Raw genomic sequence first — 21,446 nt, forward strand, 5'->3', positions numbered from 1 at the left:
GGTGATGTCAGCCTTTCATGCTCCAACTATTAATAAATCAAAGAGAATTAAAGGGAAGTAACTCTCCTTTAAAGGATATATTTTCTTATGAAAACTGGAAAAAATTATGTGGCACTTCAAAAACACTAAACTATGTAAGAAACTACAGTGAAACTATACTGCTTTTATTTTTTATTTTTAAATATCTTTTTATTGATTTCAGAGAGGAAGGGCGAGGGAGAGAGAGATAGAAACATCAATGATAGGCTGCCTCCTGCATACCGCCTACTGAGGTTAGAGCCCACAACCCAGGCATGTGCCCTGACTGGGAATCCAACCTGGTTCATGGTTCATGGTTCCATGCTCAATCGCTGAGCCACACCGCCAGACTATACTGTTTTTTAAATCTATAGATATGCTCACTTTATCTTCCTGGAATTAGAATTTTATTACAGATTTATTTAATTTTATTTGATTTTACTTGCATCTTAAAACATCTTCAGATAATGTAATTTGCTTGCATATTTGGCATAACTATATGCTTCTTCCTGATTTTAACAGACCTTAATTCAAGTGTTAATCAAATTATATACGTTTCAAGTGTACAATATTGTAATACATCATCTGTATATTGCATTGTGTCCTCATCACCCAAAGCGAGAACCCAAGCCTCTCAAGGCAAGATTTAAAAAATACGGCTTTGCGCATGTGCCTGGGCTGCAGAGTACCGGTAACTGCAGGAGATCGCTACTCGCTGGGGCTACTGCCTTGTTACGTCAGCGAGATCTGCAAAGTTCCTTGCCAGCTCTTTGCTGATTTCTGGGAGCTGAATATTAAAAGGGTGAATGTGCAGTTACTGATCAGCTGTATTTTTTTTTTCTTTGCTATTTTCACTCTTTATTTTAAAGTCCCCAGGTAAAGGATAGCGAGTCAGGCGCTTAAAGACATTAGCGGTGGAGGGGTGAGTCAGCGGGTGCAAAAGGACGGGGAATTGGTTCCTGGAAGAGCCGGTCCCTTCTCCCCAAGAGAGGAGGCGGCAGGGCTGCTCCTGGGGCAGAAATCCCGTCAGCTCGGCAGCGCCGGCGGCGGCTCAGCGTGGGGGCTCCAGGTGAGTGAGGGAGGGAGCGGGGCGCGGGCGTCCGGGCAGGGCCGGGAGGGTGACGGCAAATGGCCCTCGGCCTGGCCTCCGCGTGAGCGGACCCCCCGCTTTCCCGAGTGCCTCTGGCATTTTCCACCTGCTCTGACACCTGTAGCCCCACCCCACCCTGTTTTCCGTATATATTCTGGGAAGTTACCTCTTAGTTCATAAGTGTGTTTTAATCCCCGTATGTAGTACCCCGAGGTGTGTATGGGGGAAAGGGTGTCTGCTATTGCTTGTTTTTATTACCACCTGTGAGCTCTTGAACTTGTGATTTCACAGTAGCCTTTGTCTGGGGTCCCCCCTCGGCGCCCAATCCCAGAATCCTTAGAAGTCAAGATGGGTCCCCACTCCTCTCACTCCTGCCTGATTCCTGCGGTGGGCTTGCAGCTGTGGGAACCTAGGTTTCCCACACTGACCCTGTCCCCCCATTCCCCCCCCCCCCCCCCCCCGCCTCCCAGAATATCCAGGACATCCTCTGTCCACTGGCGTGCGGGCTTGATTTTCACGCCTACCACATTCGCAGTGACGGCCACTTGCAAAGCCTCTTCAGCAGACTGAAGCTCCCCCTCTCCCCTCCAACCTCCCCGCCGTACCCCAGCAGCCCACCTGGGTGTGGCTCGAGGCTCGGGTCCTCCGGGACCTCTGACCCTGTGGATTGGAAAGGAATCCTGGACTGACCTAGGTCGCGTTCAGCCCTGGGGACCCATCCGGCTTTGCTCGTGACCGGACTCCCAGGCCGACGCGGCTGGTGGACAAACCCAGGCGCTCCGCACGTCCAAGTGTGAATTCCTCCGGCACGAGCGTGCGCGTGGCACTGCGGTCCGCAGGACGCAGCGGTTCCCGCCCCCCCCCCCCCCCGCCCCCCGCGCGCCCCTCCAGGTGGCTGTGAAGCAACCTGTTCAGAGGGCAGCCGGGTAGATCCTCCGTTCCACTCGCTCAGTTTGGGGAGACACACTCGCCAGCTGCAGTAGCGCCTCGCGGGCTTCGGGGATTTTAATCTCGCCGTCACCCGGCCGCCAGGAGCTGCAGTTTGGGATTTGTTTGCTTCGGATTTGGACCCTGCGGTGGCGCGGAGGAGCGCGCCCGGGCGGGCTCCCAGCGGCGGGGGCACTGCGCGCGGAGCCCCTCCCGCGGGCCCTCTGTTGCGGCAGGGCCAGCCGCTCCGGCACCGCAGAGCCAGCCGCGCTCCCAGCCGGGTCCTCCTCGTGGAGCCCGGCACGACCTCGATCCGCCGTGACCTCGATCCCCGTGCGCCTGGCTTACTCCCCGCCTGTCTCTTTGCGCTCTTTCAGGAAGACGCCGGCTAACGACCCTGGGGCTTGGCAAACAGTGCGCATCCACGTCCCCGCGCCCGCGCGCCTAGGAGCTGGGTCTGCGGCGGGCCAGCCACCCGGTGGGTAACTGCGGGCCGGGAGCAGGGTCCAGATGTCAAAGGTCCCCGCCTTTAGGAGTCGACGGCAGACCGCTACTTGCTTGTGGGTTGCGGGGGAGACTGGCGCTGGATTTTAGAATCCCAAAGGATGTGCAGAATGCGGAATCTTCTCATCGGGACGCATCAGACAGAGCAGAATAGAGGACTCGCATAAATCCGGGACCGCATTTTGCAACTTGTCTCCTCGAGCTTGGCGCCAAGCCTCCTGGAGGTAGGGAGTTGGGGTCTGGGTCCGAAGCAGCGGGCGGAGGGCGTCCGCGGACAACCCCGCTCGCCCCGGCCATGTCGCCTCTAATGCCCTGCCCCTTGGCGTGGCCTTCCGAGAGTCTCCAGGGCTGGCTGGGGCTGCTTCCCATCGGCGCGCTCTCGGTCACCTCCGGCCAACCCCAGCGGGCAAGGCTCCCCCAAGCCCAGACCTTTTGACTCCCGGCTCCCTCGATCCCGCCTCCGCCCCCGCCCCCCGCCCGGGGGTGGCCGTCGAGAGCCGGACCTCGCCCGGCCGGCTTAGGACCATGGTGTTTCTCTCTGGAAATGCCTCAGACAGCTCCAACTGCACTCACCCGCCGGCTGCGGTGAACATTTCCAAGGCCATCCTGCTCGGGGTGATCTTAGGGAGCCTCATCATTTTCGGGGTACTGGGCAACATACTCGTGATCCTCTCCGTGGCCTGCCACCGGCACCTGCACTCGGTCACGCACTACTACATCGTCAACCTGGCGGTGGCCGACCTCCTGCTCACGTCCACCGTGCTGCCCTTCTCCGCTATCTTCGAGATCCTGGGCTACTGGGCCTTCGGCAGAGTCTTCTGCAGCATCTGGGCAGCGGTGGACGTCCTGTGCTGCACCGCGTCCATCCTGGGGCTCTGCATCATCTCCATTGACCGCTACATCGGCGTGAGCTACCCGCTGCGCTACCCCACCATCGTCACCCAGAAGAGGGGGCTCCTGGCGCTGCTCTGCGTCTGGGCGCTCTCCCTCGTCATCTCCGTGGGGCCGCTGTTCGGCTGGAGGCAGCCGGCCCCGGAGGACGAGACCATCTGCCAGATCACCGAGGAGCCGGGCTACGTGCTCTTCTCGGCGCTGGGCTCCTTCTACGTGCCGCTCGCCATCATCCTGGTCATGTACTGCCGGGTCTACGTGGTGGCCCGGAGGGAGAGCCGGGGCCTCAAGTCGGGCCTCAAGACCGACAAGTCGGACTCGGAGCAGGTGACGCTCCGCATCCACCGGAAAAATGCCCCGGTGGGAGGCAGGGGGATGCCCAGCGCCAGGAACAAAGCGCACTTCTCCGTGAGACTCCTCAAGTTTTCTCGGGAGAAGAAAGCCGCCAAAACATTGGGCATCGTGGTCGGCTGCTTCGTCCTCTGCTGGCTGCCTTTTTTCTTGGTGATGCCCATCGGTAAGTCTTCACCACATCTCATCTTAGTGTGTAGGGTCTTCGCCCTCTTCCTGCTCTGCTACCTCAGCCTCACAGCGGGGCTGGGCCAGAAAGGATCTGCATTTCAAACAGCAAAGCCAGGAGGGCAGTTTGGGAAGGCTTCTTCCTAGAAAAGTGAATTTCCGTTCCCTTTCTACTCCAATCTCATTTATATTATGTCCCAGGGCACTTTTTTCAAGTAAGGTGAAGTGGTTTCCGAGTGATGCAGATTAATTGGCCTCTTTAATAAGAATGTCAACTTTTCTCCGTACCTTTAAGCCCTCATTCGATCTGAGTCTCCACCAGCACGTAGGCAGGGTCTGTGGAATGCCATGTCCACCTCTGCTGCTAAGGACTGCACTTTCTCTTCGCCTAAACATATGCCCATGCTTATCTTGAACAAATGTGTAATTTTATTATTAGGTTAGATTATTCCTAAGGGTTCATTATAATGGTCTGCTTATACTACATATCTGTGTTAATTTTATATTCTGGATTCAGTATGGAAGAAAGTATGGTGAGCCTCTGACAAGGAAAAAAATAATTTTATGTCTAAATCAATTTAAGCTTTAAAGAGTTCATCATAATGTTTCCAGTAATAAAATACTTGTCCCTTTATTTTAATAGTAAGTATTAAAGTTAACATTACTCTTATCCAAAGCATTCGGGAAGTTGCAGAAGACAAAGTTTGAAAATAATACAGTAATGTTACAAATCCAGTTTTTGCAAATGCTAAATTAGCTGTTGTTAAAACTAATTAGCTCATTAGAAGTATCAGCAAGTGGATCCACTTGGAATAGTCACTTATCACTGAAAAGGCCTTCCTGAGATCCCAAAATGGTTGTTTGCTATTTTTAGTTTGTGAGCTCAAATATAGACAGACCTACACATTGGTTATCCTCTAACTCTAGCAAACAAAAAAAAAAATTACGATAACAATTATTAAAAGCCTGTTTCCAGCGCGTTAGAGCCACATTTAAATGGCATGTACTTAAAAGTACTTTAATTTGCAATGCTGTAATAATAGCAGCTATAAATTTTTTGCGGGCCACCTCTGTTTCAGACATTTAACAAGGCTTTTTATTGCATCAATCCTCTCAACAATTCACAATGTGAGGTATGCATTGTTATCCTGAAGTTACCCTGGGGGGGAGGGATTCTTCAGGTTCTAGAGCTTCCCTGTCTAATACCATGGCCACCAGCCACATGTGACTATTTAATGCAAATTAAAGTGAAAGAAAATTAATATTCAGTTCCTCAGTCCCACCAGCCACATTTTAAGTGCTCAGTAGTCACCTGTGGCCAGTGGCTATTGTTTTAGGACAGCAGAAATAGAGACTATTTCATCATTGCAGAAATTTCCTTCCAACAGAGGCCCTTCTGAGTCCTCTGCCTCTCCTCCCTTTGTGTCTGTCCATTATTATTGCTTATTCTGCTCCTGGAAGTACTTCACAGCTTTGAATTTATTTAAATAACACTCTTTACCTGAGCCTCTGCCAGCTTGCCTACATTTTTTTTTAAATTTCTTTATTGATTAAGGTATTACATATAGGTCCTCATCCCTCCATTATTGCCTACCTTTCTACATCTCATCTCTTACTTCCTCCTGAAGTTTGAGCATTTATTCTTGCATCCGTTCACTCAGCAAAGTATTTATTGAGCACTTGTTCTAGATGCTTAGAATGAACAAGGAGCAAAAGTCCTTGCCAGTAAGATGCTTGCATTCTTTGGGAGGAGATAGACATGAACAAATAAATATAGGCTAAGAATTCAGGATAATACACCTGAAATTAATATAAAATACTATTGAATATTAATTGTAATTGAAAAATTAAAAAACAGAAAGCAAGCAAGAGTAGATATATTAATATCAGACAGATCAGATTTCAGAACAAGGGAAGCCATCAATGGTTTCCAGAGGTTCAAGAGGAAAGAGGGAGGGAATGAGTCGGTGGGGCACAGGGGATTCTAAGGGCTGTGACACTAGTCTGTATGATAATGTAATGTGCATACATGACATTATTCATTCACAGAACTATAAAACACAAAGGGTGAACTCTAATGTAGACTATGGGCTTTTGTTGATAATGATATGACAATATTGGTTCATCAGTTGTAACAAATGCACCACATTAATGCAAGGTATTAGTAGTAAGGGACACTTTATGGGAGAGTCAAAGGCATATATGTGAACTCTGTGCTCCAGACTGCAATCGGCCCTCCACCTGCCCCAGTGCCTGTAGACATGAGGTCACTTTCTATTTCAGCGCAGTTAGGGGAAACTGTTTTCAAGAACCCTTGTCCTCCCCTCCCCCAGCCCAACTGGTCTTCCCGGGTTGCTGGGTATCTGTTTACCTTAGTGACAGAACTTGGAGGATTCTGAGTGGCCAATTGTGGCCCACAGGACACTGGCACTCGGAGGCAGAGCTGTGAGCCCGACCAGCCACGGAAAGCTGCTGTCTGCCACCGCATCCACCTCCCAGCGGGTCCTGGAGCTCCTGTGCGATGCTCTGCTGGAGACTTCTGAGAGCTCGAGACACGTCCCGGGTCTCCGTGCCTTTCCCGGGGAGATCCCGGTCTGTGCTGTGTGGGGGTGTCTTTGATAGTAAGGAGGTGGCACACTTTAGGAATGTGAGGGCACTAGGCTAAAGGTGTTCTGCCCCGATGAAGTCTGTGGGAGGCGTCGTGAGAATATTGAACCCGTGACACGAGCCGAGGACTCTCTCAGGCTGCCTGCGTGGAGGCCAGGCCTTGTGCTCGTTAGCACTGAACACAGACCTGAGCAGGTTGCCACTTCAGGACAAGGTCGACTCTGCAAATGCATGGAAGAGCCGGTCTCCTAAACTTTCCAGCTGACCTGAAAAGCCATCTCAAAAGCATCAGAAATCCATGGAGAGCAACTTCGGAAGAAAATAAAAAATTATTTAATGAAAACATTCATTTTTCAGAAAGTCCGCCACTGCTCCACCAATATGAGGTGGAGTTAGTGAGTCCAGGAAAAGGAGCAGGAGAAAGACAGGCTGGAGCCAAACACAGAAACAGAGCAGGTTCTGAAGGACAAAATCAGCCAAGTAATATCAGAGGCTGAAAAACTGCCACAGACCGTCCCTTCGCCTGATTTCCTTAGAGGTCACCCAAGTCACATGAAGTGGCAGGTCCAACAAAACAGGGAAGCGGAAAACCGTGATCACCCTGTTCTTCGGTCGCAAGTTGATCTGAAGAGTGTCCCTGGTAATGCCGTCTTCAATGTGTCCCTTCAAAGTCCCGAAGAGGAACAACACAAAATAGGCTGACAATTGTGGGAAGAAAAGCAAGTGAATGAAGAGCTCTCAGGACAGACAACCAATCTCCAATTTGAGGAAGCATCTTTGCAGCATGAAAATTCAAACCTAGAAAGTGAGACTCAGCAGCAGAAGCTGAAGCTTCAAATTCTGCCCGAGTCATGTGAAGATCACTTAACACAACTTCAGAAAAAACCGAGGAGGAAACGAGTGGCTTAGAAATGGACAAGTAACTTCTCAACATGTCTGTAGATACATGCACTCTGCATATCAGATTTGCAACCTACGGGAAGATGGCAGAAGACCTGGGCAAGGAACTGGAGAGAAGCACTTCCTACCAAGGGAAAAAAGATTGTCTTATATGCGAAAGGGCTTAAGAGAGCTGGAACACAGCCATGTGGGTTGAGAGAAAGCTCATGGAGGTGAGGAAAGAAAATGATCGCAACAGGCAAAAATGCTGGCCAAGGTCGAATCCAAGGTCCAGCCTTTCCCAAGTGGCCCTGTTGCTCCACCCACAGCCCACAGAGACCCAGAAGAGTCAGGGGATCCCATGGGTCATTAGGCCCCCCAGGAAGGAGGAGGGTATTGCAGTAAGAGCTCAAGAATCCAGGGTCACCTGCATGTTTGACTCAGTCTCCACAGCAGCTGGGTCCTGGACATCCACAACCACTCAGAACATCTATATTGTTTTCTCTTTAAGGTTATTTTGATGATTTTATTTTTGTTTAGCTACTGTTATTTAATTGATGCTACAATTCCTCTTATTCAAGTAGATATAACATAATTTTAAGTTAGTATTTTAAAATAACTTCATTAAAAATAAAGATAACATAAAGTTCATTTAATATTAAAAAAGAATTCAGGATTGATATGCTCTATTTAAAATGTCAACAGAATAAGAGGTTAGGGAGTAGCAGGACAACGTGGGGGTTGTCTGGGAGGTCAGGAAAGTCCTCTCTGAAGCGGTGATGTTTGAGCACACACCCGATTGAAGTGAGGAGCAAGACTTGCAAAGTCTGGAGGAAGAGCTTTCTGGGCAGAGCAAACAGCCAGTGCAGAAATTGGAAAGAACTTGACCTGTTCAAGGCTGAACAAAGAGGCCAGTGTGGCTGAACTATAAGAGAATGAGGGGGAAGACAAGTTCAAACAGAGGCTGAAGAGATAGACAAGGTCAGAGTACTGTGCATTTGTGAGACCAAAGTAGAATTTGCATATCATTCTAATTATGATGGGAAGCCGTTCTATTGGAGGGACTTTTAGCAGGTGAGTGGCTGGTCTTGTTTTGAAAAGATCACTCAGGATTCTGGGTGGAGAGTGGACTGTTTGGGGTGAGAGTGGGAGCCAGGAGTTCAGTTAGGAGGCTATTGGAGAAGTCAAGGGGAGAAAGGTCTTGATGACTCCACTCAGGTGAAACAGGTGGAGGTGGTGAGAAGTGATCACGTTCAGTACTCATTTCAAAGTAGAGCTGACAAGTTTGCACATAGGTACATGAGAAAAATAGAGGTATTAAATATAGCTTCCAGGTCTGGGGCCTCCATAACTGGGTAAATAGTGCATTTTACTGAGATTGAGAAAACTGGAGGGTGATAGTGTTGTGAGGGCTGGTAGGAGTATGGAGGATGAGTGCTTATCTTGTAGACCCCATGTTGAGAAGGGTCCATTAGACACAGAAGTAGTGATGCCCAGTAGGTAATTAGATATATGAATTGTAGCTAAGAGGAGAAGCTGTGCTACTATAGAAATCTAGGACATATCAATATATTTAAAGCCACAGAAATGGAAGCATCTACAAGAGAGAAAGTATGAAGAGAAAAGGCAGAAAAAGTCTGAGCTGAGTCTTGGGACATTCCGATGTCTGAGGGTTAGGAAAAGGAGGAGAACCTACCAGCAAAAGATATTGAAGAGTGGCCAGGGAGGAGACTGTGATGTTCCCCAACACTGAATGGAAATGTTTCAAGAAGACAAGAGTAATCAGCTGTGTCCCATGCAGCTGCCAAACCAAGTCAGAGGAGGACTGGGAATCAACACTGGGCTTGGCCAAGTGCAAGTCTGTGTCGATATGAAGAGGTCCTTTGAGGGTAATAGTCTCAGTGGAGTGATGGAAACAAGCCTGATTGTGTGCTTTCTAGGGAGAATGGAAAATGAAGAAGTGGCAACAGTGAAATAGACAACTCTTTGGAAAGATTTTGCTAGACAGTGGAGCTGAGAAATAGAGTGTAGCTGAAAGGATCTAGAGAGAATTTTCAAAGGTGGGAAATGGAATATCATGTTTATACTCTGATGGGAATGATGGAATAGAAAAATGCCGATGGTACATGCAAGGGAGGAGATGGGATTCAATGCCCAAATGGGTTGAGAAGTGATGAGAAAACACAGGGGGGAAGGAATAGAAAATGATGGTTGTTTGAGGAGCAAAAGAAGATGTGAAATATTAACCTTTGAAGTGAGAAAGTGAATAGATTATAGAAATTTAGTAGAGTCCTGAGGAGTCCTGTTCGAGACTTGTGGTCATACATTTAAAGCCCAGTCAAGAAAGTTGTATGTTGCTCTCTAACAGCTAAGAGGCTGGGGATTAATAGGGACTGTTGCTGATGACTAGATCTAGGGATCACAGTGAAGAGGAGGTGGTAGTGAAGGGACATAAACTGGATCGGATTAGGGGTCATACAGAGTCAGATGGAAAAAGCTCAGGTGATGATAGGTGACTGGGAGCATGGGACTTCTAGTGGTGACCAAGCTGAGCAAGATGGGCTGGGTCCTGAGGTCCCCTAGAGGAAGGGGAATCTGATCTAAGCCTCCCTCTTGTATCTGATCTCTTGGGGAGTTAGTAATGTTGAGGTGAAGATGTTATGATGGAAGGGAATTGTAGTAAGAGAGGAGTACCCGGAATCACTGGGCTTCCTTTAAATCCTAATAATGTGGTGTGACAGGAGGAAATTGAATATTTATAGTTAACAGTATTCAACTAAGTTGCTCAGGAGGGTGAAAGAGCCCTAAACCCACCAAGTCTGTGGAGCACAGTTTCTTTTTGACACCAAATAAGTAAAATACTATATCTTCCAGGATTTATTGACTGAATAGTAAATAGCAGGCATGGAATTAAACAGAATAAAAGGATAAATAAAGCACATTCCGGGCCATCAAGGGCCTCACAATCTATTTAAGGAGACAAATTAGGAACAAATATCACAAGTCTGTGAAAATGATCCTCAAAGCACTATTACCAGGGCTGAGAAATATAACAGTTAATCATGTCTGAAGGTCGCTGTGGAAGCTTCTAGAAATATTGCTGTTGATTAAGCAGGACTTTGAAGGCTAATTACTTCTGTTGGGCCACCAATGAGATGTTATTGTTTTTTTTTAGTACATTTTTCATGCAAAATGTGTACAGAAGAATAACTATGTCATTATATTATCACACACAAGGGACATGAGCTCTTAAAAACAAGTATTCTCTTGGGAAGAAGAGTTTATCGGTCTGTGCTAGGCTGTCAGAGAACAGTAAGATAGAAATTAAAACCAGGGCACAGTTGAATGTGATATATAAAGCTGAAAAGTGAAGCACCCACGTGCAGAGGACTAAGCTCAAGATAACGGGTGAGTGAGTACTCTCCATTTCATCACCGAAGGTCTCTCCTCTATACTATGAAAAGGCTCTGTCTCCTCACTGACCCCATACTCCCTTCCTCCACAGCTGCTCCCCCCCTGCCCCCCCACCCCTCCCCCCACTCCCCGCCAGGGCTGGGCTGGTTGTTGGACTGAACAGTGTGATTACTGGAAGGAATCTGACTTGCCTGCTCTCAAGTCTAAGTGTTACTGGTCTTGTTTTCTTGTTGCCTCCTAAGTGTTTGGTTGAAATTCAGAACCCCTTCATGGGAGAGGAATCACGTTTGAAGTTTCTATCCATCACCGATACCTTAGAATGAATGTTTTTTGAAAAACAGATTTTGGTCACGGAAACGAATACAGAGACTATGAAGGGGTTAGGCTTCCACATCTAAAGGAAGAAAGGGTGAGCAATGTGCCTCACGGGGAAGATCAGGCCCCAGAAGTGTGTGTAGCATCTCTGCCTATTTCATCCTCTGTCTGGAGACCACTGGTCCCAGAGGAAGTGTACCGGGTGGAGGAAGTGTTAGTCTGGGATTTAAACCGCAGTTTTTTTTCATGAAATAGGCGATGCTGCACAGGGAAGCTGGTAATCTTATCAGAATTCATATGGTTCATAGACCATGACTGACATATGTCGCTAGAAGGATGTCACCATGAGCAGTGGGCGCACCTGGAGGTCTGAGAAAGAGAGAGCACCAGGGAGAAAGGGATGAAGGGGCCACAGTTACTGAACACATAGTTATGTGTCTGAACTCCAGACACATTACATACAAAATAGGCACTGTCATTGTACCTGGCCATTGTTATTGGGTCAGAAATCAAAGGAGGCGGTGTTGGGCTGAGCTGTGGCCCATGTGGACCTAGAATATTTGAGAATTATGTTCAAAAGGAGGGGCAGACAGCACAGTGGTGAAAAGGGAGAATATGTTTAAAGTGGGATGTTTGGGGCCCTGACCGGGTGGCTCAGTTGGTTGGCGAGTCGATCCGTGTGTACACACACACAAAAAGGTTTGGGTTCAGTTCCTGGTCAGGGCACATACCTAGGCTGTGGGTTCTTTGATCTCCAGTTGGGGTGCATACAGGAGGCAGCTGATCAGTGTTTCCCCCTCCCTCCCTCCCTCCCTCCCTCCCTCCCTCCCTCCCTCCCTCCCTCTGTCCCTCCCCCCTTCCATCCCTTCTTCTCTCTTACCCTCCTTCCTTCTCTTCCTCTCCCTTCCTCTCTGTCTCTAAAATCAATAAACATATATATCCCCGGTGAGGCTTAAAAAAAAGGGACATTTGGAGGAAGGAGAGCTGGCAAGTGGCTTATCAGGTGGAGGCAGTGAATGATTCATTTATTCAGCAAAATTTTATTGAGCATCTACTATATGCCAGGCAACTAGAGAATCACTGAAGATAAAGACCAACAAATCCCTGCCCTAATGGAGCTGAAAATCTGCACAGTCAAATTCATAGGAAAGTTTCAGATGGTAATAAGTGAAAAACAGTGAAGGGCAAGTACATATAATGACATCTAAATGATATATAAGGACTCTGACTCAAGTGGATGTCCAAGATAGGCAGAGATTGTGTTGCTTCACCACAGGTACAAAGGGACCAGGCCCCTGATTCTTATGGAAAAGGTTGATCTCTTGGAAATAATGGTGTGGAGAGAATCTAAGAACCATTATAATTTTAAGATCAGAGACCTGTTTTTCAATTACTCTTGCTGTACCACAAGCCATCCCAAAATGTAGAAGCTTAAAGCAACACCATTTTATGGTTGGTGATTCTGTGAGGAGGGGATGAGTCAAGGCCCAATCTGTCCAGGTGTTGGGGCTGGCTGTCAGAATCGGCGGCCTCTCTTGCTCCAGTGGTCTAGGCTAGCTTTCTTACAATGTGGCAGTTCTCTCAAGGAGAGTCAGGGCAGATGCTGCCAGGCTTCTGAAGAGCTAGACCCAGCGTCACTGCTCCTCATTCTGCAGTGAAAGCAAGTTACAAGGCCAACAAGTCAGTAGGTCCAAGGAAATAGACTCATCTCCTGACGGGTGAGCAACATGGAGGTGCATAGCGGGAGGGAGGATTACTGCGGCCATCTTGCACCATATCTACCTCCCAAGCACATCAAACAACAGTTTTCTTTCACATACCTGTTGTTATGTATTGAGAACTTCCCATGTGCTGGGCTTTATGCTATGCATGGGGTAAAAACAGTTGGGGTCCTTGCCTACCTTCAGGCTTATAATCTCCATGAGATAAAAACATAAATTTGATAACCACATAAGAAATCCCAAACTACATACACTGAAGAGGATGTGGATGGTGCCTTGAACATGTATACTGTGGATAGGCCTGATCCTGGGCAGGGAGGCAGAAAAGGCTTGTATGGAAGGAAGGCTTGACCTATGAGCTGAGATCTGTAGAATGAATAGGTGTTCAGTGGCTAACAGGAGAAAGGCGGGAACAGAGTGGGCAAAGACTCTGACCTGGCTGGCTTGATAGTCATGAGATTTTCCAGAAGGTAAGAGATAACTGGTGTCAAAGGAAGCTGGAGAGAGAGAGAGTCCAGGCCAAATAAGCCTTGAGAGCCATTCTATGAGTTTTTATTTTTATCCGAAGATGACCAGGAGCAGGGATGACACGATCAAGCCTACATTTCAAGAAATCAGACACTTAGTGAAAAGGAGACTGTGGCTAGACCAGTTGGGAGACCTTTACCCGGACAGGGAAGAGACATCCTGCCAAGACAACCCTCACGTGCGGTTGAAAATATGTATTTCCGTGAGCTGCCGCGGAGTTCCGGGCCGCCCCTTGTGTCATTGCCTCCAGAACACATTGAAGAGAAAGCCTTTCGCTGATAAGTCCTATAAGCAGACGTGGCTTTAAATCAACTGTGGCTCTTTCCACAAGTCACATCTGTCAATGAAGATTTACTATCTATCCAAAAGAATGTGCTGCAGGCTCAGAAGACATCTGCAAGGAGTCTTAACAGCGCTTGCAACAATAGCCAACTCTTCCAAACCAGGCTGCAGGCAGGCAGGTCGTGACTTTGAAGAAGACAATGCTTAGGGGCGAAGGTATTGTTATGCTTTGTTACTTCAGGTTTCAGGTTCAGATGAGGACATTTTTTCTAAGGCCTTTTCCTGGTCTAGCAGGTTCTCTTGTCTTTCAGCCCTGCTATCTGGCACTTGCATAATCCCCCTTCCATATTTTATTAGTCCATTTATATGTTGACTTTGGGGATGTGAAATTGCTTGTCTGTGCTTTTTGGCCACATTTTATAAAGTTGTATGTTTTTAAAAATTCCTTTTCTATTTGCAAGCCCATTCCCCCCCCCCCTATTTTTTCTTTATTGATTAAGGTATTACATATGTGTCCTTATCCCCCCATTCCCCCCCTACCCCCCACCCTTGCCCTCACCCCCCTGGTGCCTGTGTCCATTGGTTAGGCTTATATGCATGCATACAAGTCCTTTGGTTGATCTCTCCCCCTTACCCCCACCCTCCCCTACCTACCTTCTGAGGTTTGACCCATTTTATAGAGTGAAGATATTAATCACAATCTATTATATATACTGTATTGCCAGTTTTCTCATACTATATTCAGATGTACTAAGAAAAACGTAGCTTGTTTATTTTCCAAAAACCAATGTGATATTTTTCATGAAATTCCACAGAAACACACACACACACACACACACACAAACACACATTTTAGTTAAATCCGAGAAGCTCAATCAGATCCGATTATTTCAGCCTCTCTGGGTTACTCAGCCTTGCAGATTTGCCTGCTAAGTTGTTGACCAGGCCCAGGGGTTCACATTGCCTCATGGTAGTTGGGAGGGGGCAGGAAACTAGGACCCTTGGCTGACCCTTCATTGTGGATTTTAGTGCCCGGCACTGGGGAGTTGGGTTCGGTCTAGCTGGCGCTAGTCCCAGCCATCATGCTCTTGTTCCGTAATGAGTCTGAGGATGCTCCATGGGGACTGTTGTCGGTCTGATGACCTGGCTCCCTCAGTCCTCACTGTGAGAACAGACCCTCAGGGTTTGTCTGTGACTCCATATGTATCCTGGCTGGGGTGCCACCTGCTCTGTTGCCATTGGTCAGGGAGTCACTTTGTCCCTCCTCCCTCCCCTCCCATGATCACCTTTTACAAGCTCCTGAGTCAAATCCTCAGCAACGTTCCATCTCTATCTCAAGGTATGGAGAGCCCCGTGGGCTCCTTCCACACCATGCCACCCCACACCACGCAAACATGCCAGCCCAGGCTTGCTCTCTGCCCAGCCACACTTTAATAGATACAGTAGACCTTCTGTGTCATCTCCCAGAGTGAAGAGTGCGAAAAAGCAAGTTCACTCTCACCTTTATCTTCTTAAATGCCTCTATAGTCCTTGTGCTGTTTTTGTGGCTTTTACCAATATATGGACATTTACATTTTTTGTATGTAGTCACATATTTTAATGCCTTTTTCATGGGTTGGCCCTTCTCAGGGATTCTTAGAGAAATCTTCCGTGATGTCAGTCAGATAACCTCTATCTTCTAGCTCTCTTACAGCACCATTTGTAATCCACCTGGAATTTATTTTTGTATATTGGTAGGCGATGTCTAACTATATTTATTTTGAAATTGTTAGTTATTCTTAAAAGACTTATTGAATAATCTCTTCTTTCCTGTCTTATTTGAAAATAATAGATTACATTAGAATCTTGACTCATATTAGAATCTTGACTCTATTTTGGGACTCCAATTTTTTTGGTTCCATTTATCTGTCTCTCTAATCTAGTATTGGTGCCACATTATTTTAATTACTGTGATTTCCTTACACATTTGAATATTTTCTCATTTAAGTTCCTGGATGAATATTCTTTTTCAAAATTTTCTTGTCCGTCCTGCACATTCATTCTTCCAGGAAAATTCTGAGCTCATGTTGTTAAGTTATACCTCTGCCCCCACCAATGCAACACACACACACACACACACACACACACACACACACACACACACATCACATGTTAATCATAATGTTTTGGAATGTACAGATTAATTTGAAAAGTGACATTTTTATCACACTGAAACCTCCTGTTAAGAAATATGACATGTTTCTCCATGTGCTTTACAAACTACTTTTTTTAAACTTTATTTTTATTGTTGACACTATTATGGATGTTTCCATTCTCCCCCTCTTTGTCCACCTCCACCTCGCCCTGCCTCTGCTCCTTTCCCTCTTTTGAAAATTGTTTACACTTTTGATCACACCTACTACCACCTCCTGGAAAACTGATTATAATAATGAAATTGGGAAATGCTGTTTGGTATTTCGACAATAGATATGACACTGATTATTCAAGACACTTCCTCATATCAAGGAAGTATCTTTCTATAGTTTATAGGACAATTTAATAAAAAATGAATTTTTAGTTTTATCAAGTGCTGCTTTTTTATATCAATTAATATTAAGATTTTTGTTGACATTGATTTGATAAATGTGATTTTGTAATATTATTCTATACATTATTGAATAAAATCCTACCTGTTAAGTGGCATTATTCCTTTTTATGTTACTGCATTATGCTAAATATTTTATTTCTGGTTTGCATCTATATTTCCTTTTTGTTATTGGTTTTTTTCTTTTTTATATTTATTTTTATGTCTATATTTCTATGTGCAGTTACTATATTTTATTGTATTGTGCTATCTTTGTCACATTTTGGTATCAAGTTTATTTTAACTTTATGAAGCGAACTGTGACACTTTTTTCCCCCTACAATCTGGAACAGTTTAAATAACATAAGAATTATGTGTTCCTTGAAGGTTTGAAAGAACTTGCCCATAAAACATTTGGGCATAGCTCCTTTTATGGATGCAATTTTTGGAGACTGGTTTCTATTTCTTCCATGGATAGTGGGTTATTCTGATTGTCAGATTTGATAATCTTTGTTTTCTTATTTTCCATTTTCCCTTTCAATGAGGTTTAACATTTTAGCTTAGAATTCTACAGGAAACTCTGAAATATTTTCTTTTCTATCTTTTGCATTTTCTACATCATATATTTGTGTTTACTTTCTGTCTCCATTTAGATGTCCTGGGAGGTTATCTATTTTATTAGTGTGTTTTTCTTTTTAAATTTTTATTTATTGATTGATTTTAGAGAGAGATAAAGAAGAAGGGCGAGGGGGGAGAGAGAGAAACATCAATTTGTCGTTCCACTTATTTATGCATTCATTGGTTGCTTCTTGTATGTGCCCTGATTCGGGATCAAACCTGCCACTTTGGAGTATCAGGACAATGCTCTAACCAATGATCTACCCGGCCAGGGCTATGTTATTGTGTGTTTTTTTTTTCCCCAAAGAAACTATGTCTCAGATTTATTAATCATTTTCATCTGTTTTCTAGTGCACTAATTTAATCTCTAGATTTTTTTTTGAGTTATATTTTGTTCTTTTATATTAGCCTGAGCAGAATGTTTGGTTGGTGTATTCTAATTCTTTCTTGTCTAAGATTAATAACAATCACAGTTATACGTGCCTCTCTAAGCAAACTTGAGTTCCTTCCCTTATTGTTTTGCTAGGTAGTACTCTCATCCAGTTGATCTGTGTTTCTACTCTGAATATCTCTTTTGTTTTGTTGTAGACAAGAAATAATTTATTTTGTTGTTGTTTGTTCATTTGAAAATAATTGGTAATTTCAAATTTACTGCATTGTGGTGAGAGAATGTGGAATTTATTGAGGTTTTTCTTTATGACCTAATATATGATCAATAAGTACCATATTTAATATATTTCATGTTTAATATATATATATGTGTGTATACACATATATATATATATTAACTAACTTTTAAGTGGTGGTGTTTTTAAGATCTTCTTTTTCATTATTCTTTACCTTTATCCATCATCTACTTTATTGTCAAGTATTGAAGGAGGTATGGTAACTCTTCCCATTGCTATTAGAAATAACTCTCCTAATCATTTCTAATAATTTTAGCAGGTTTTGCTTTATATGTTTATGTTGTTGCTTGATACTTAAAATATTGAGTCAGTATTATCTTTATTTAGACTTTTTGTTCTGTTTTTCCTTAATAGTACATTTAAAAATATACTATTGTAATTGCTAATATATTTTTATTTGCATTTGTCAACATGCCTTTGCCCATATTTTTATATATCTGCTTGTATATTTTGCATCAAATAGATTTTTCATAGTCTGTGTATCTAATCTGGCTATTTGTATCTCTCTTTTTTTTAATTTATTTATTGTCTAAAGTTTTACATATGTCTCCTTTTTCTCCCGCTTGACCCTCTCTCCTCCACCCCCCTGCACCAAGCCATTCCCATTCCAGGCAAGCCCCCACCGCCCAGTGTCTGTGTCCATTGGTTATGCTAATAGGCATGCATACAAGTCCTTTGGTTGCTCTCTAATGCCCCTCCCTCCCCTGCCATTTGTCTCTAGATCTATTCTTGTTCATCAAATTATGTTGCTCATAGCTATTTGTCTCTTAATAAGGATTTAACTAATTCCCAATAACAGATATATTTGGTTTGATTTCTGTCTTCTTGTTTTATGCTTTTAGTCTTTTGCAAAATGGATCATTTTCTTTGTTTTTAAATTCTGTAATATTTTGAAAAGCTTGTCTCCTATTTTTAATTCTACTAGAGGTGTCCTTTGAGCTTTTCAAATGCATTTTTTAACCTTCATTTTTCTTGTACCACTAGCCTACCACCCACCATTGCCCATGTAAACTTCTATTTTCTCTCCTCTCTGAAACTTACATCTTCTGGTTAATAGCATTTTAAATATATATCATTACCATTAAATGTTTGTAGTACCTATTCTATCTTTTGTATCTTTCTATAATTTAGTTTATTGTAATACTAATTGCCCTGTTATTACATACTGTGATTTACTCACTCATGATCTCTGGATTTCACTTTATCTCCCATGTGAACTGGGGCCAGCAAACTGTCACCTGTTTTTGTAAATAAAGTTTTATTGAAACACAGCCATGCCCCTTTGCTTACAAATCATCCATGGCTGCCTAGATGCTCCAGTGGCAGCGTTGAGTAGTTGCAACAGAGACTGCATAACCCACAAGGTTTAAAATATTTACTATTAAAGAAGTTACTGTATAATGCCAAATAAAAATTTACCAATAAAGGCATAAGCAAAACACATTTTCTAAGCCCTTACATGCCTGAGCTTAAGCACATGAAAGACAACTTCTCTGAGCATAGAGGTCGAGTTATGCTTTGTAAAAAAATGTTCGAAATGCTGTTGTTACTCCTTTGTCTTTTGGTATTTCATGCTTTATAAATGACTTGAGGCCAACTTGCTTATTGTTGTGTTGTTGTTTTGGTCAACTTTTCTTTTTATTTATGTATTTATTTGCTAGCCAATATGCTTATAGAATGGTTTCCCTAATCAAATTTAAAAATGTCTCCTGGAAACTTCTAGTTTGGGGGATTATGTTTTCAGGGCTACTTCCTGGAACCCAGTGCACATGTTAGCACCCGGAGCTAAAGCTAATCCTCCAGGGACAGCTTCCTCAGCTCACTCTCTCTTGGAATCCATACTACCGATATTTTGGATCTCCTTTACCTGCCCTCTTTTTTCTTTTGCTCTTTTCTTATATTATTCATCGTTTTCTTATGACTTCCATTTGTATTTCTTGCTTGTGTTGTATTTTACTGGTTATATTCAGTATCCTTCACATTCCCTCCACTTCTCTCCATTTCTATAGCACGTTGTAACGTCTTCATTATTGCTGATGCTTGTTTTACAAACCCAATAGCTCCTTGAGTGTCATTTCAATACAACTTAGAGATTTTCTTCCCTATCACTCTTTTAAAGATGGGCTTTTGCTCTGATTCCTCAGATTGATACCCTCTACTGAACAGCTGTATCTTTTCACGTGAACAATAATTCTCTTTTTGTTCAACCTCACAGAGGACAACCTCGTTATAATATTTTTAATGGGCTCTCTTTGGTCCCTGTCCAAATCTGCCAGACTCAAATTAGGAGAGAAGAAAATAATTGTCATTGTTGTAGTTGAGTACAGATCTATTCATCCATAGGGGCAGAGAAGGAGATGGAAGAAAAAGGGTTCACTTGTGCACAGCAGCTTCTTTGTGTGTGTGCTTGGCACAGTGGCCCTCCTCTGGGCATTCAGTCGCCAGTAGGAAACCTGCTGCTTACAAGTTGATTGTGTAGTTTGATCCATTATAATGAGAAATGTTTTTGAAATTTTCCTTGCAATCTGCCGTATGCGTTTAAAAATGATTTTGCTGTCATTAGGAAATAACTAAAGGACAATCTCAGAAATTGATTTATTTTTAAAATATTCTTATTGATTTCAGAGAGGAGGGGAGAGGGAGATAGAGATAGAAACATCAATGATGAGGATCATCGATTGGCTGCCTCCTGCACGCCCCCTCCTGGGGATGGAGCCCGCAACCTGAGCAGCTGCCCTTGACTGGAATTGAACCCGGGACCCTCCAGTCTGCAAGCCAAACCACACTCTATCCACTGAGCCAAACCAGGCAGGGCAGAAATTGATTTTTTAAAGGACATTCTAGGACGGATGAAATCCCAGAAGAACGGACTATTCCTAAAGAAATCATAGCAGTAGTTCTCAACCAGGGGTGAGTCTGCCCCTTAAGGGACACTTGGCATGTGTGGAGACATTTTTGGCTGTCACAATTTCACAGTTGGGGTGACAGGTGCTATTGGCATCTAGCGGGTAGAGGCCAGGGATACTGCTAAAATGCTATAATACACAGGACTCATTTGACACCAAACCCAATCTGAACTCACATGAATCTATACATACTGTGACATCTATGAGAATATATATATTTCCGAATATACAGAATATGGAATCTATATTTTATATAATACACTGAGTTGCAAAAAGATTTATGTTTGATTGTGAGGTGCTGCCCCTCTGGTGGTGGTGTGCACTGTACAGTATATGACCTGTATTACCATCATAACATTGGAAAGTCCTGAATTCCAAAGCACGCCTGACTCCAATGGTTTGGAAAAGAAATGGCACACCTGCATCATTCTATTAGGACCACACTGGTATCTCCTGATACTCAACACTCTGGATAATTTTTTTATCTTTGATTAGGAAAACAAGAGGAGAAACAAATCACTACAATGTGCTTTGTGTAACTAGCACTTATGGCACAAGTGATAGGTGTTAGGCAATGGGCTAGGCACTTGATGTCATTTTAAATCTTTCAAAACACAGATTCTGTGGGAAAAACTAATGAAGTGACCCTTGGCAGTGAAAAGTTGTGAGTAGTTTTTCTGACCAATTTTCACTAAATCAGAAGAAACTGTAAAGAAAAGCTGTGCCCTAAATTCAGGTCTTGCTTAATTCGTGTAGGTGGGAAACCAAAGAAAGTTTTCTTCCCCCTGTTGGGTAGCTGATGTCTGGCCTGGCCTCAGTGTGAAGACTACTTCTTTGCCTTTTACAGTTTTGTTTTGCCTCATCATTCCTGAGAGAAAGTAGACCTGTCCAGATTCCCTCTCACCTCTGTGTGGCCCTCTGTAGCCAACATGGACTATTTGTGATTTCCAGATAATTCTCCTCTTGCAGATAGTTTAC

At 44.2% G+C, this 21,446-nt stretch overlaps 1 protein-coding gene across 1 annotated transcript in view; it reads left to right on the forward strand.

Annotated features, from left to right (window-relative positions):
- The first annotated feature begins 3,064 nt into the window (after positions 1-3,064).
- The window catches only part of ADRA1A (adrenoceptor alpha 1A), an 86,232-nt gene continuing 67,850 nt past the window's right edge, over positions 3,065-21,446 (forward strand). Inside the window, exon 1 of the mRNA XM_008151449.3 lies at positions 3,065-3,947. Coding sequence (XP_008149671.1) covers positions 3,065-3,947 — 883 coding nt within the window. The remainder of the gene's footprint in view (positions 3,948-21,446) is intronic.

Source organism: Eptesicus fuscus, chromosome 6, assembly GCF_027574615.1.
Source record: "Eptesicus fuscus isolate TK198812 chromosome 6, DD_ASM_mEF_20220401, whole genome shotgun sequence".
In the NCBI taxonomy this organism is placed as follows: Eukaryota; Metazoa; Chordata; class Mammalia; order Chiroptera; family Vespertilionidae; genus Eptesicus; species Eptesicus fuscus.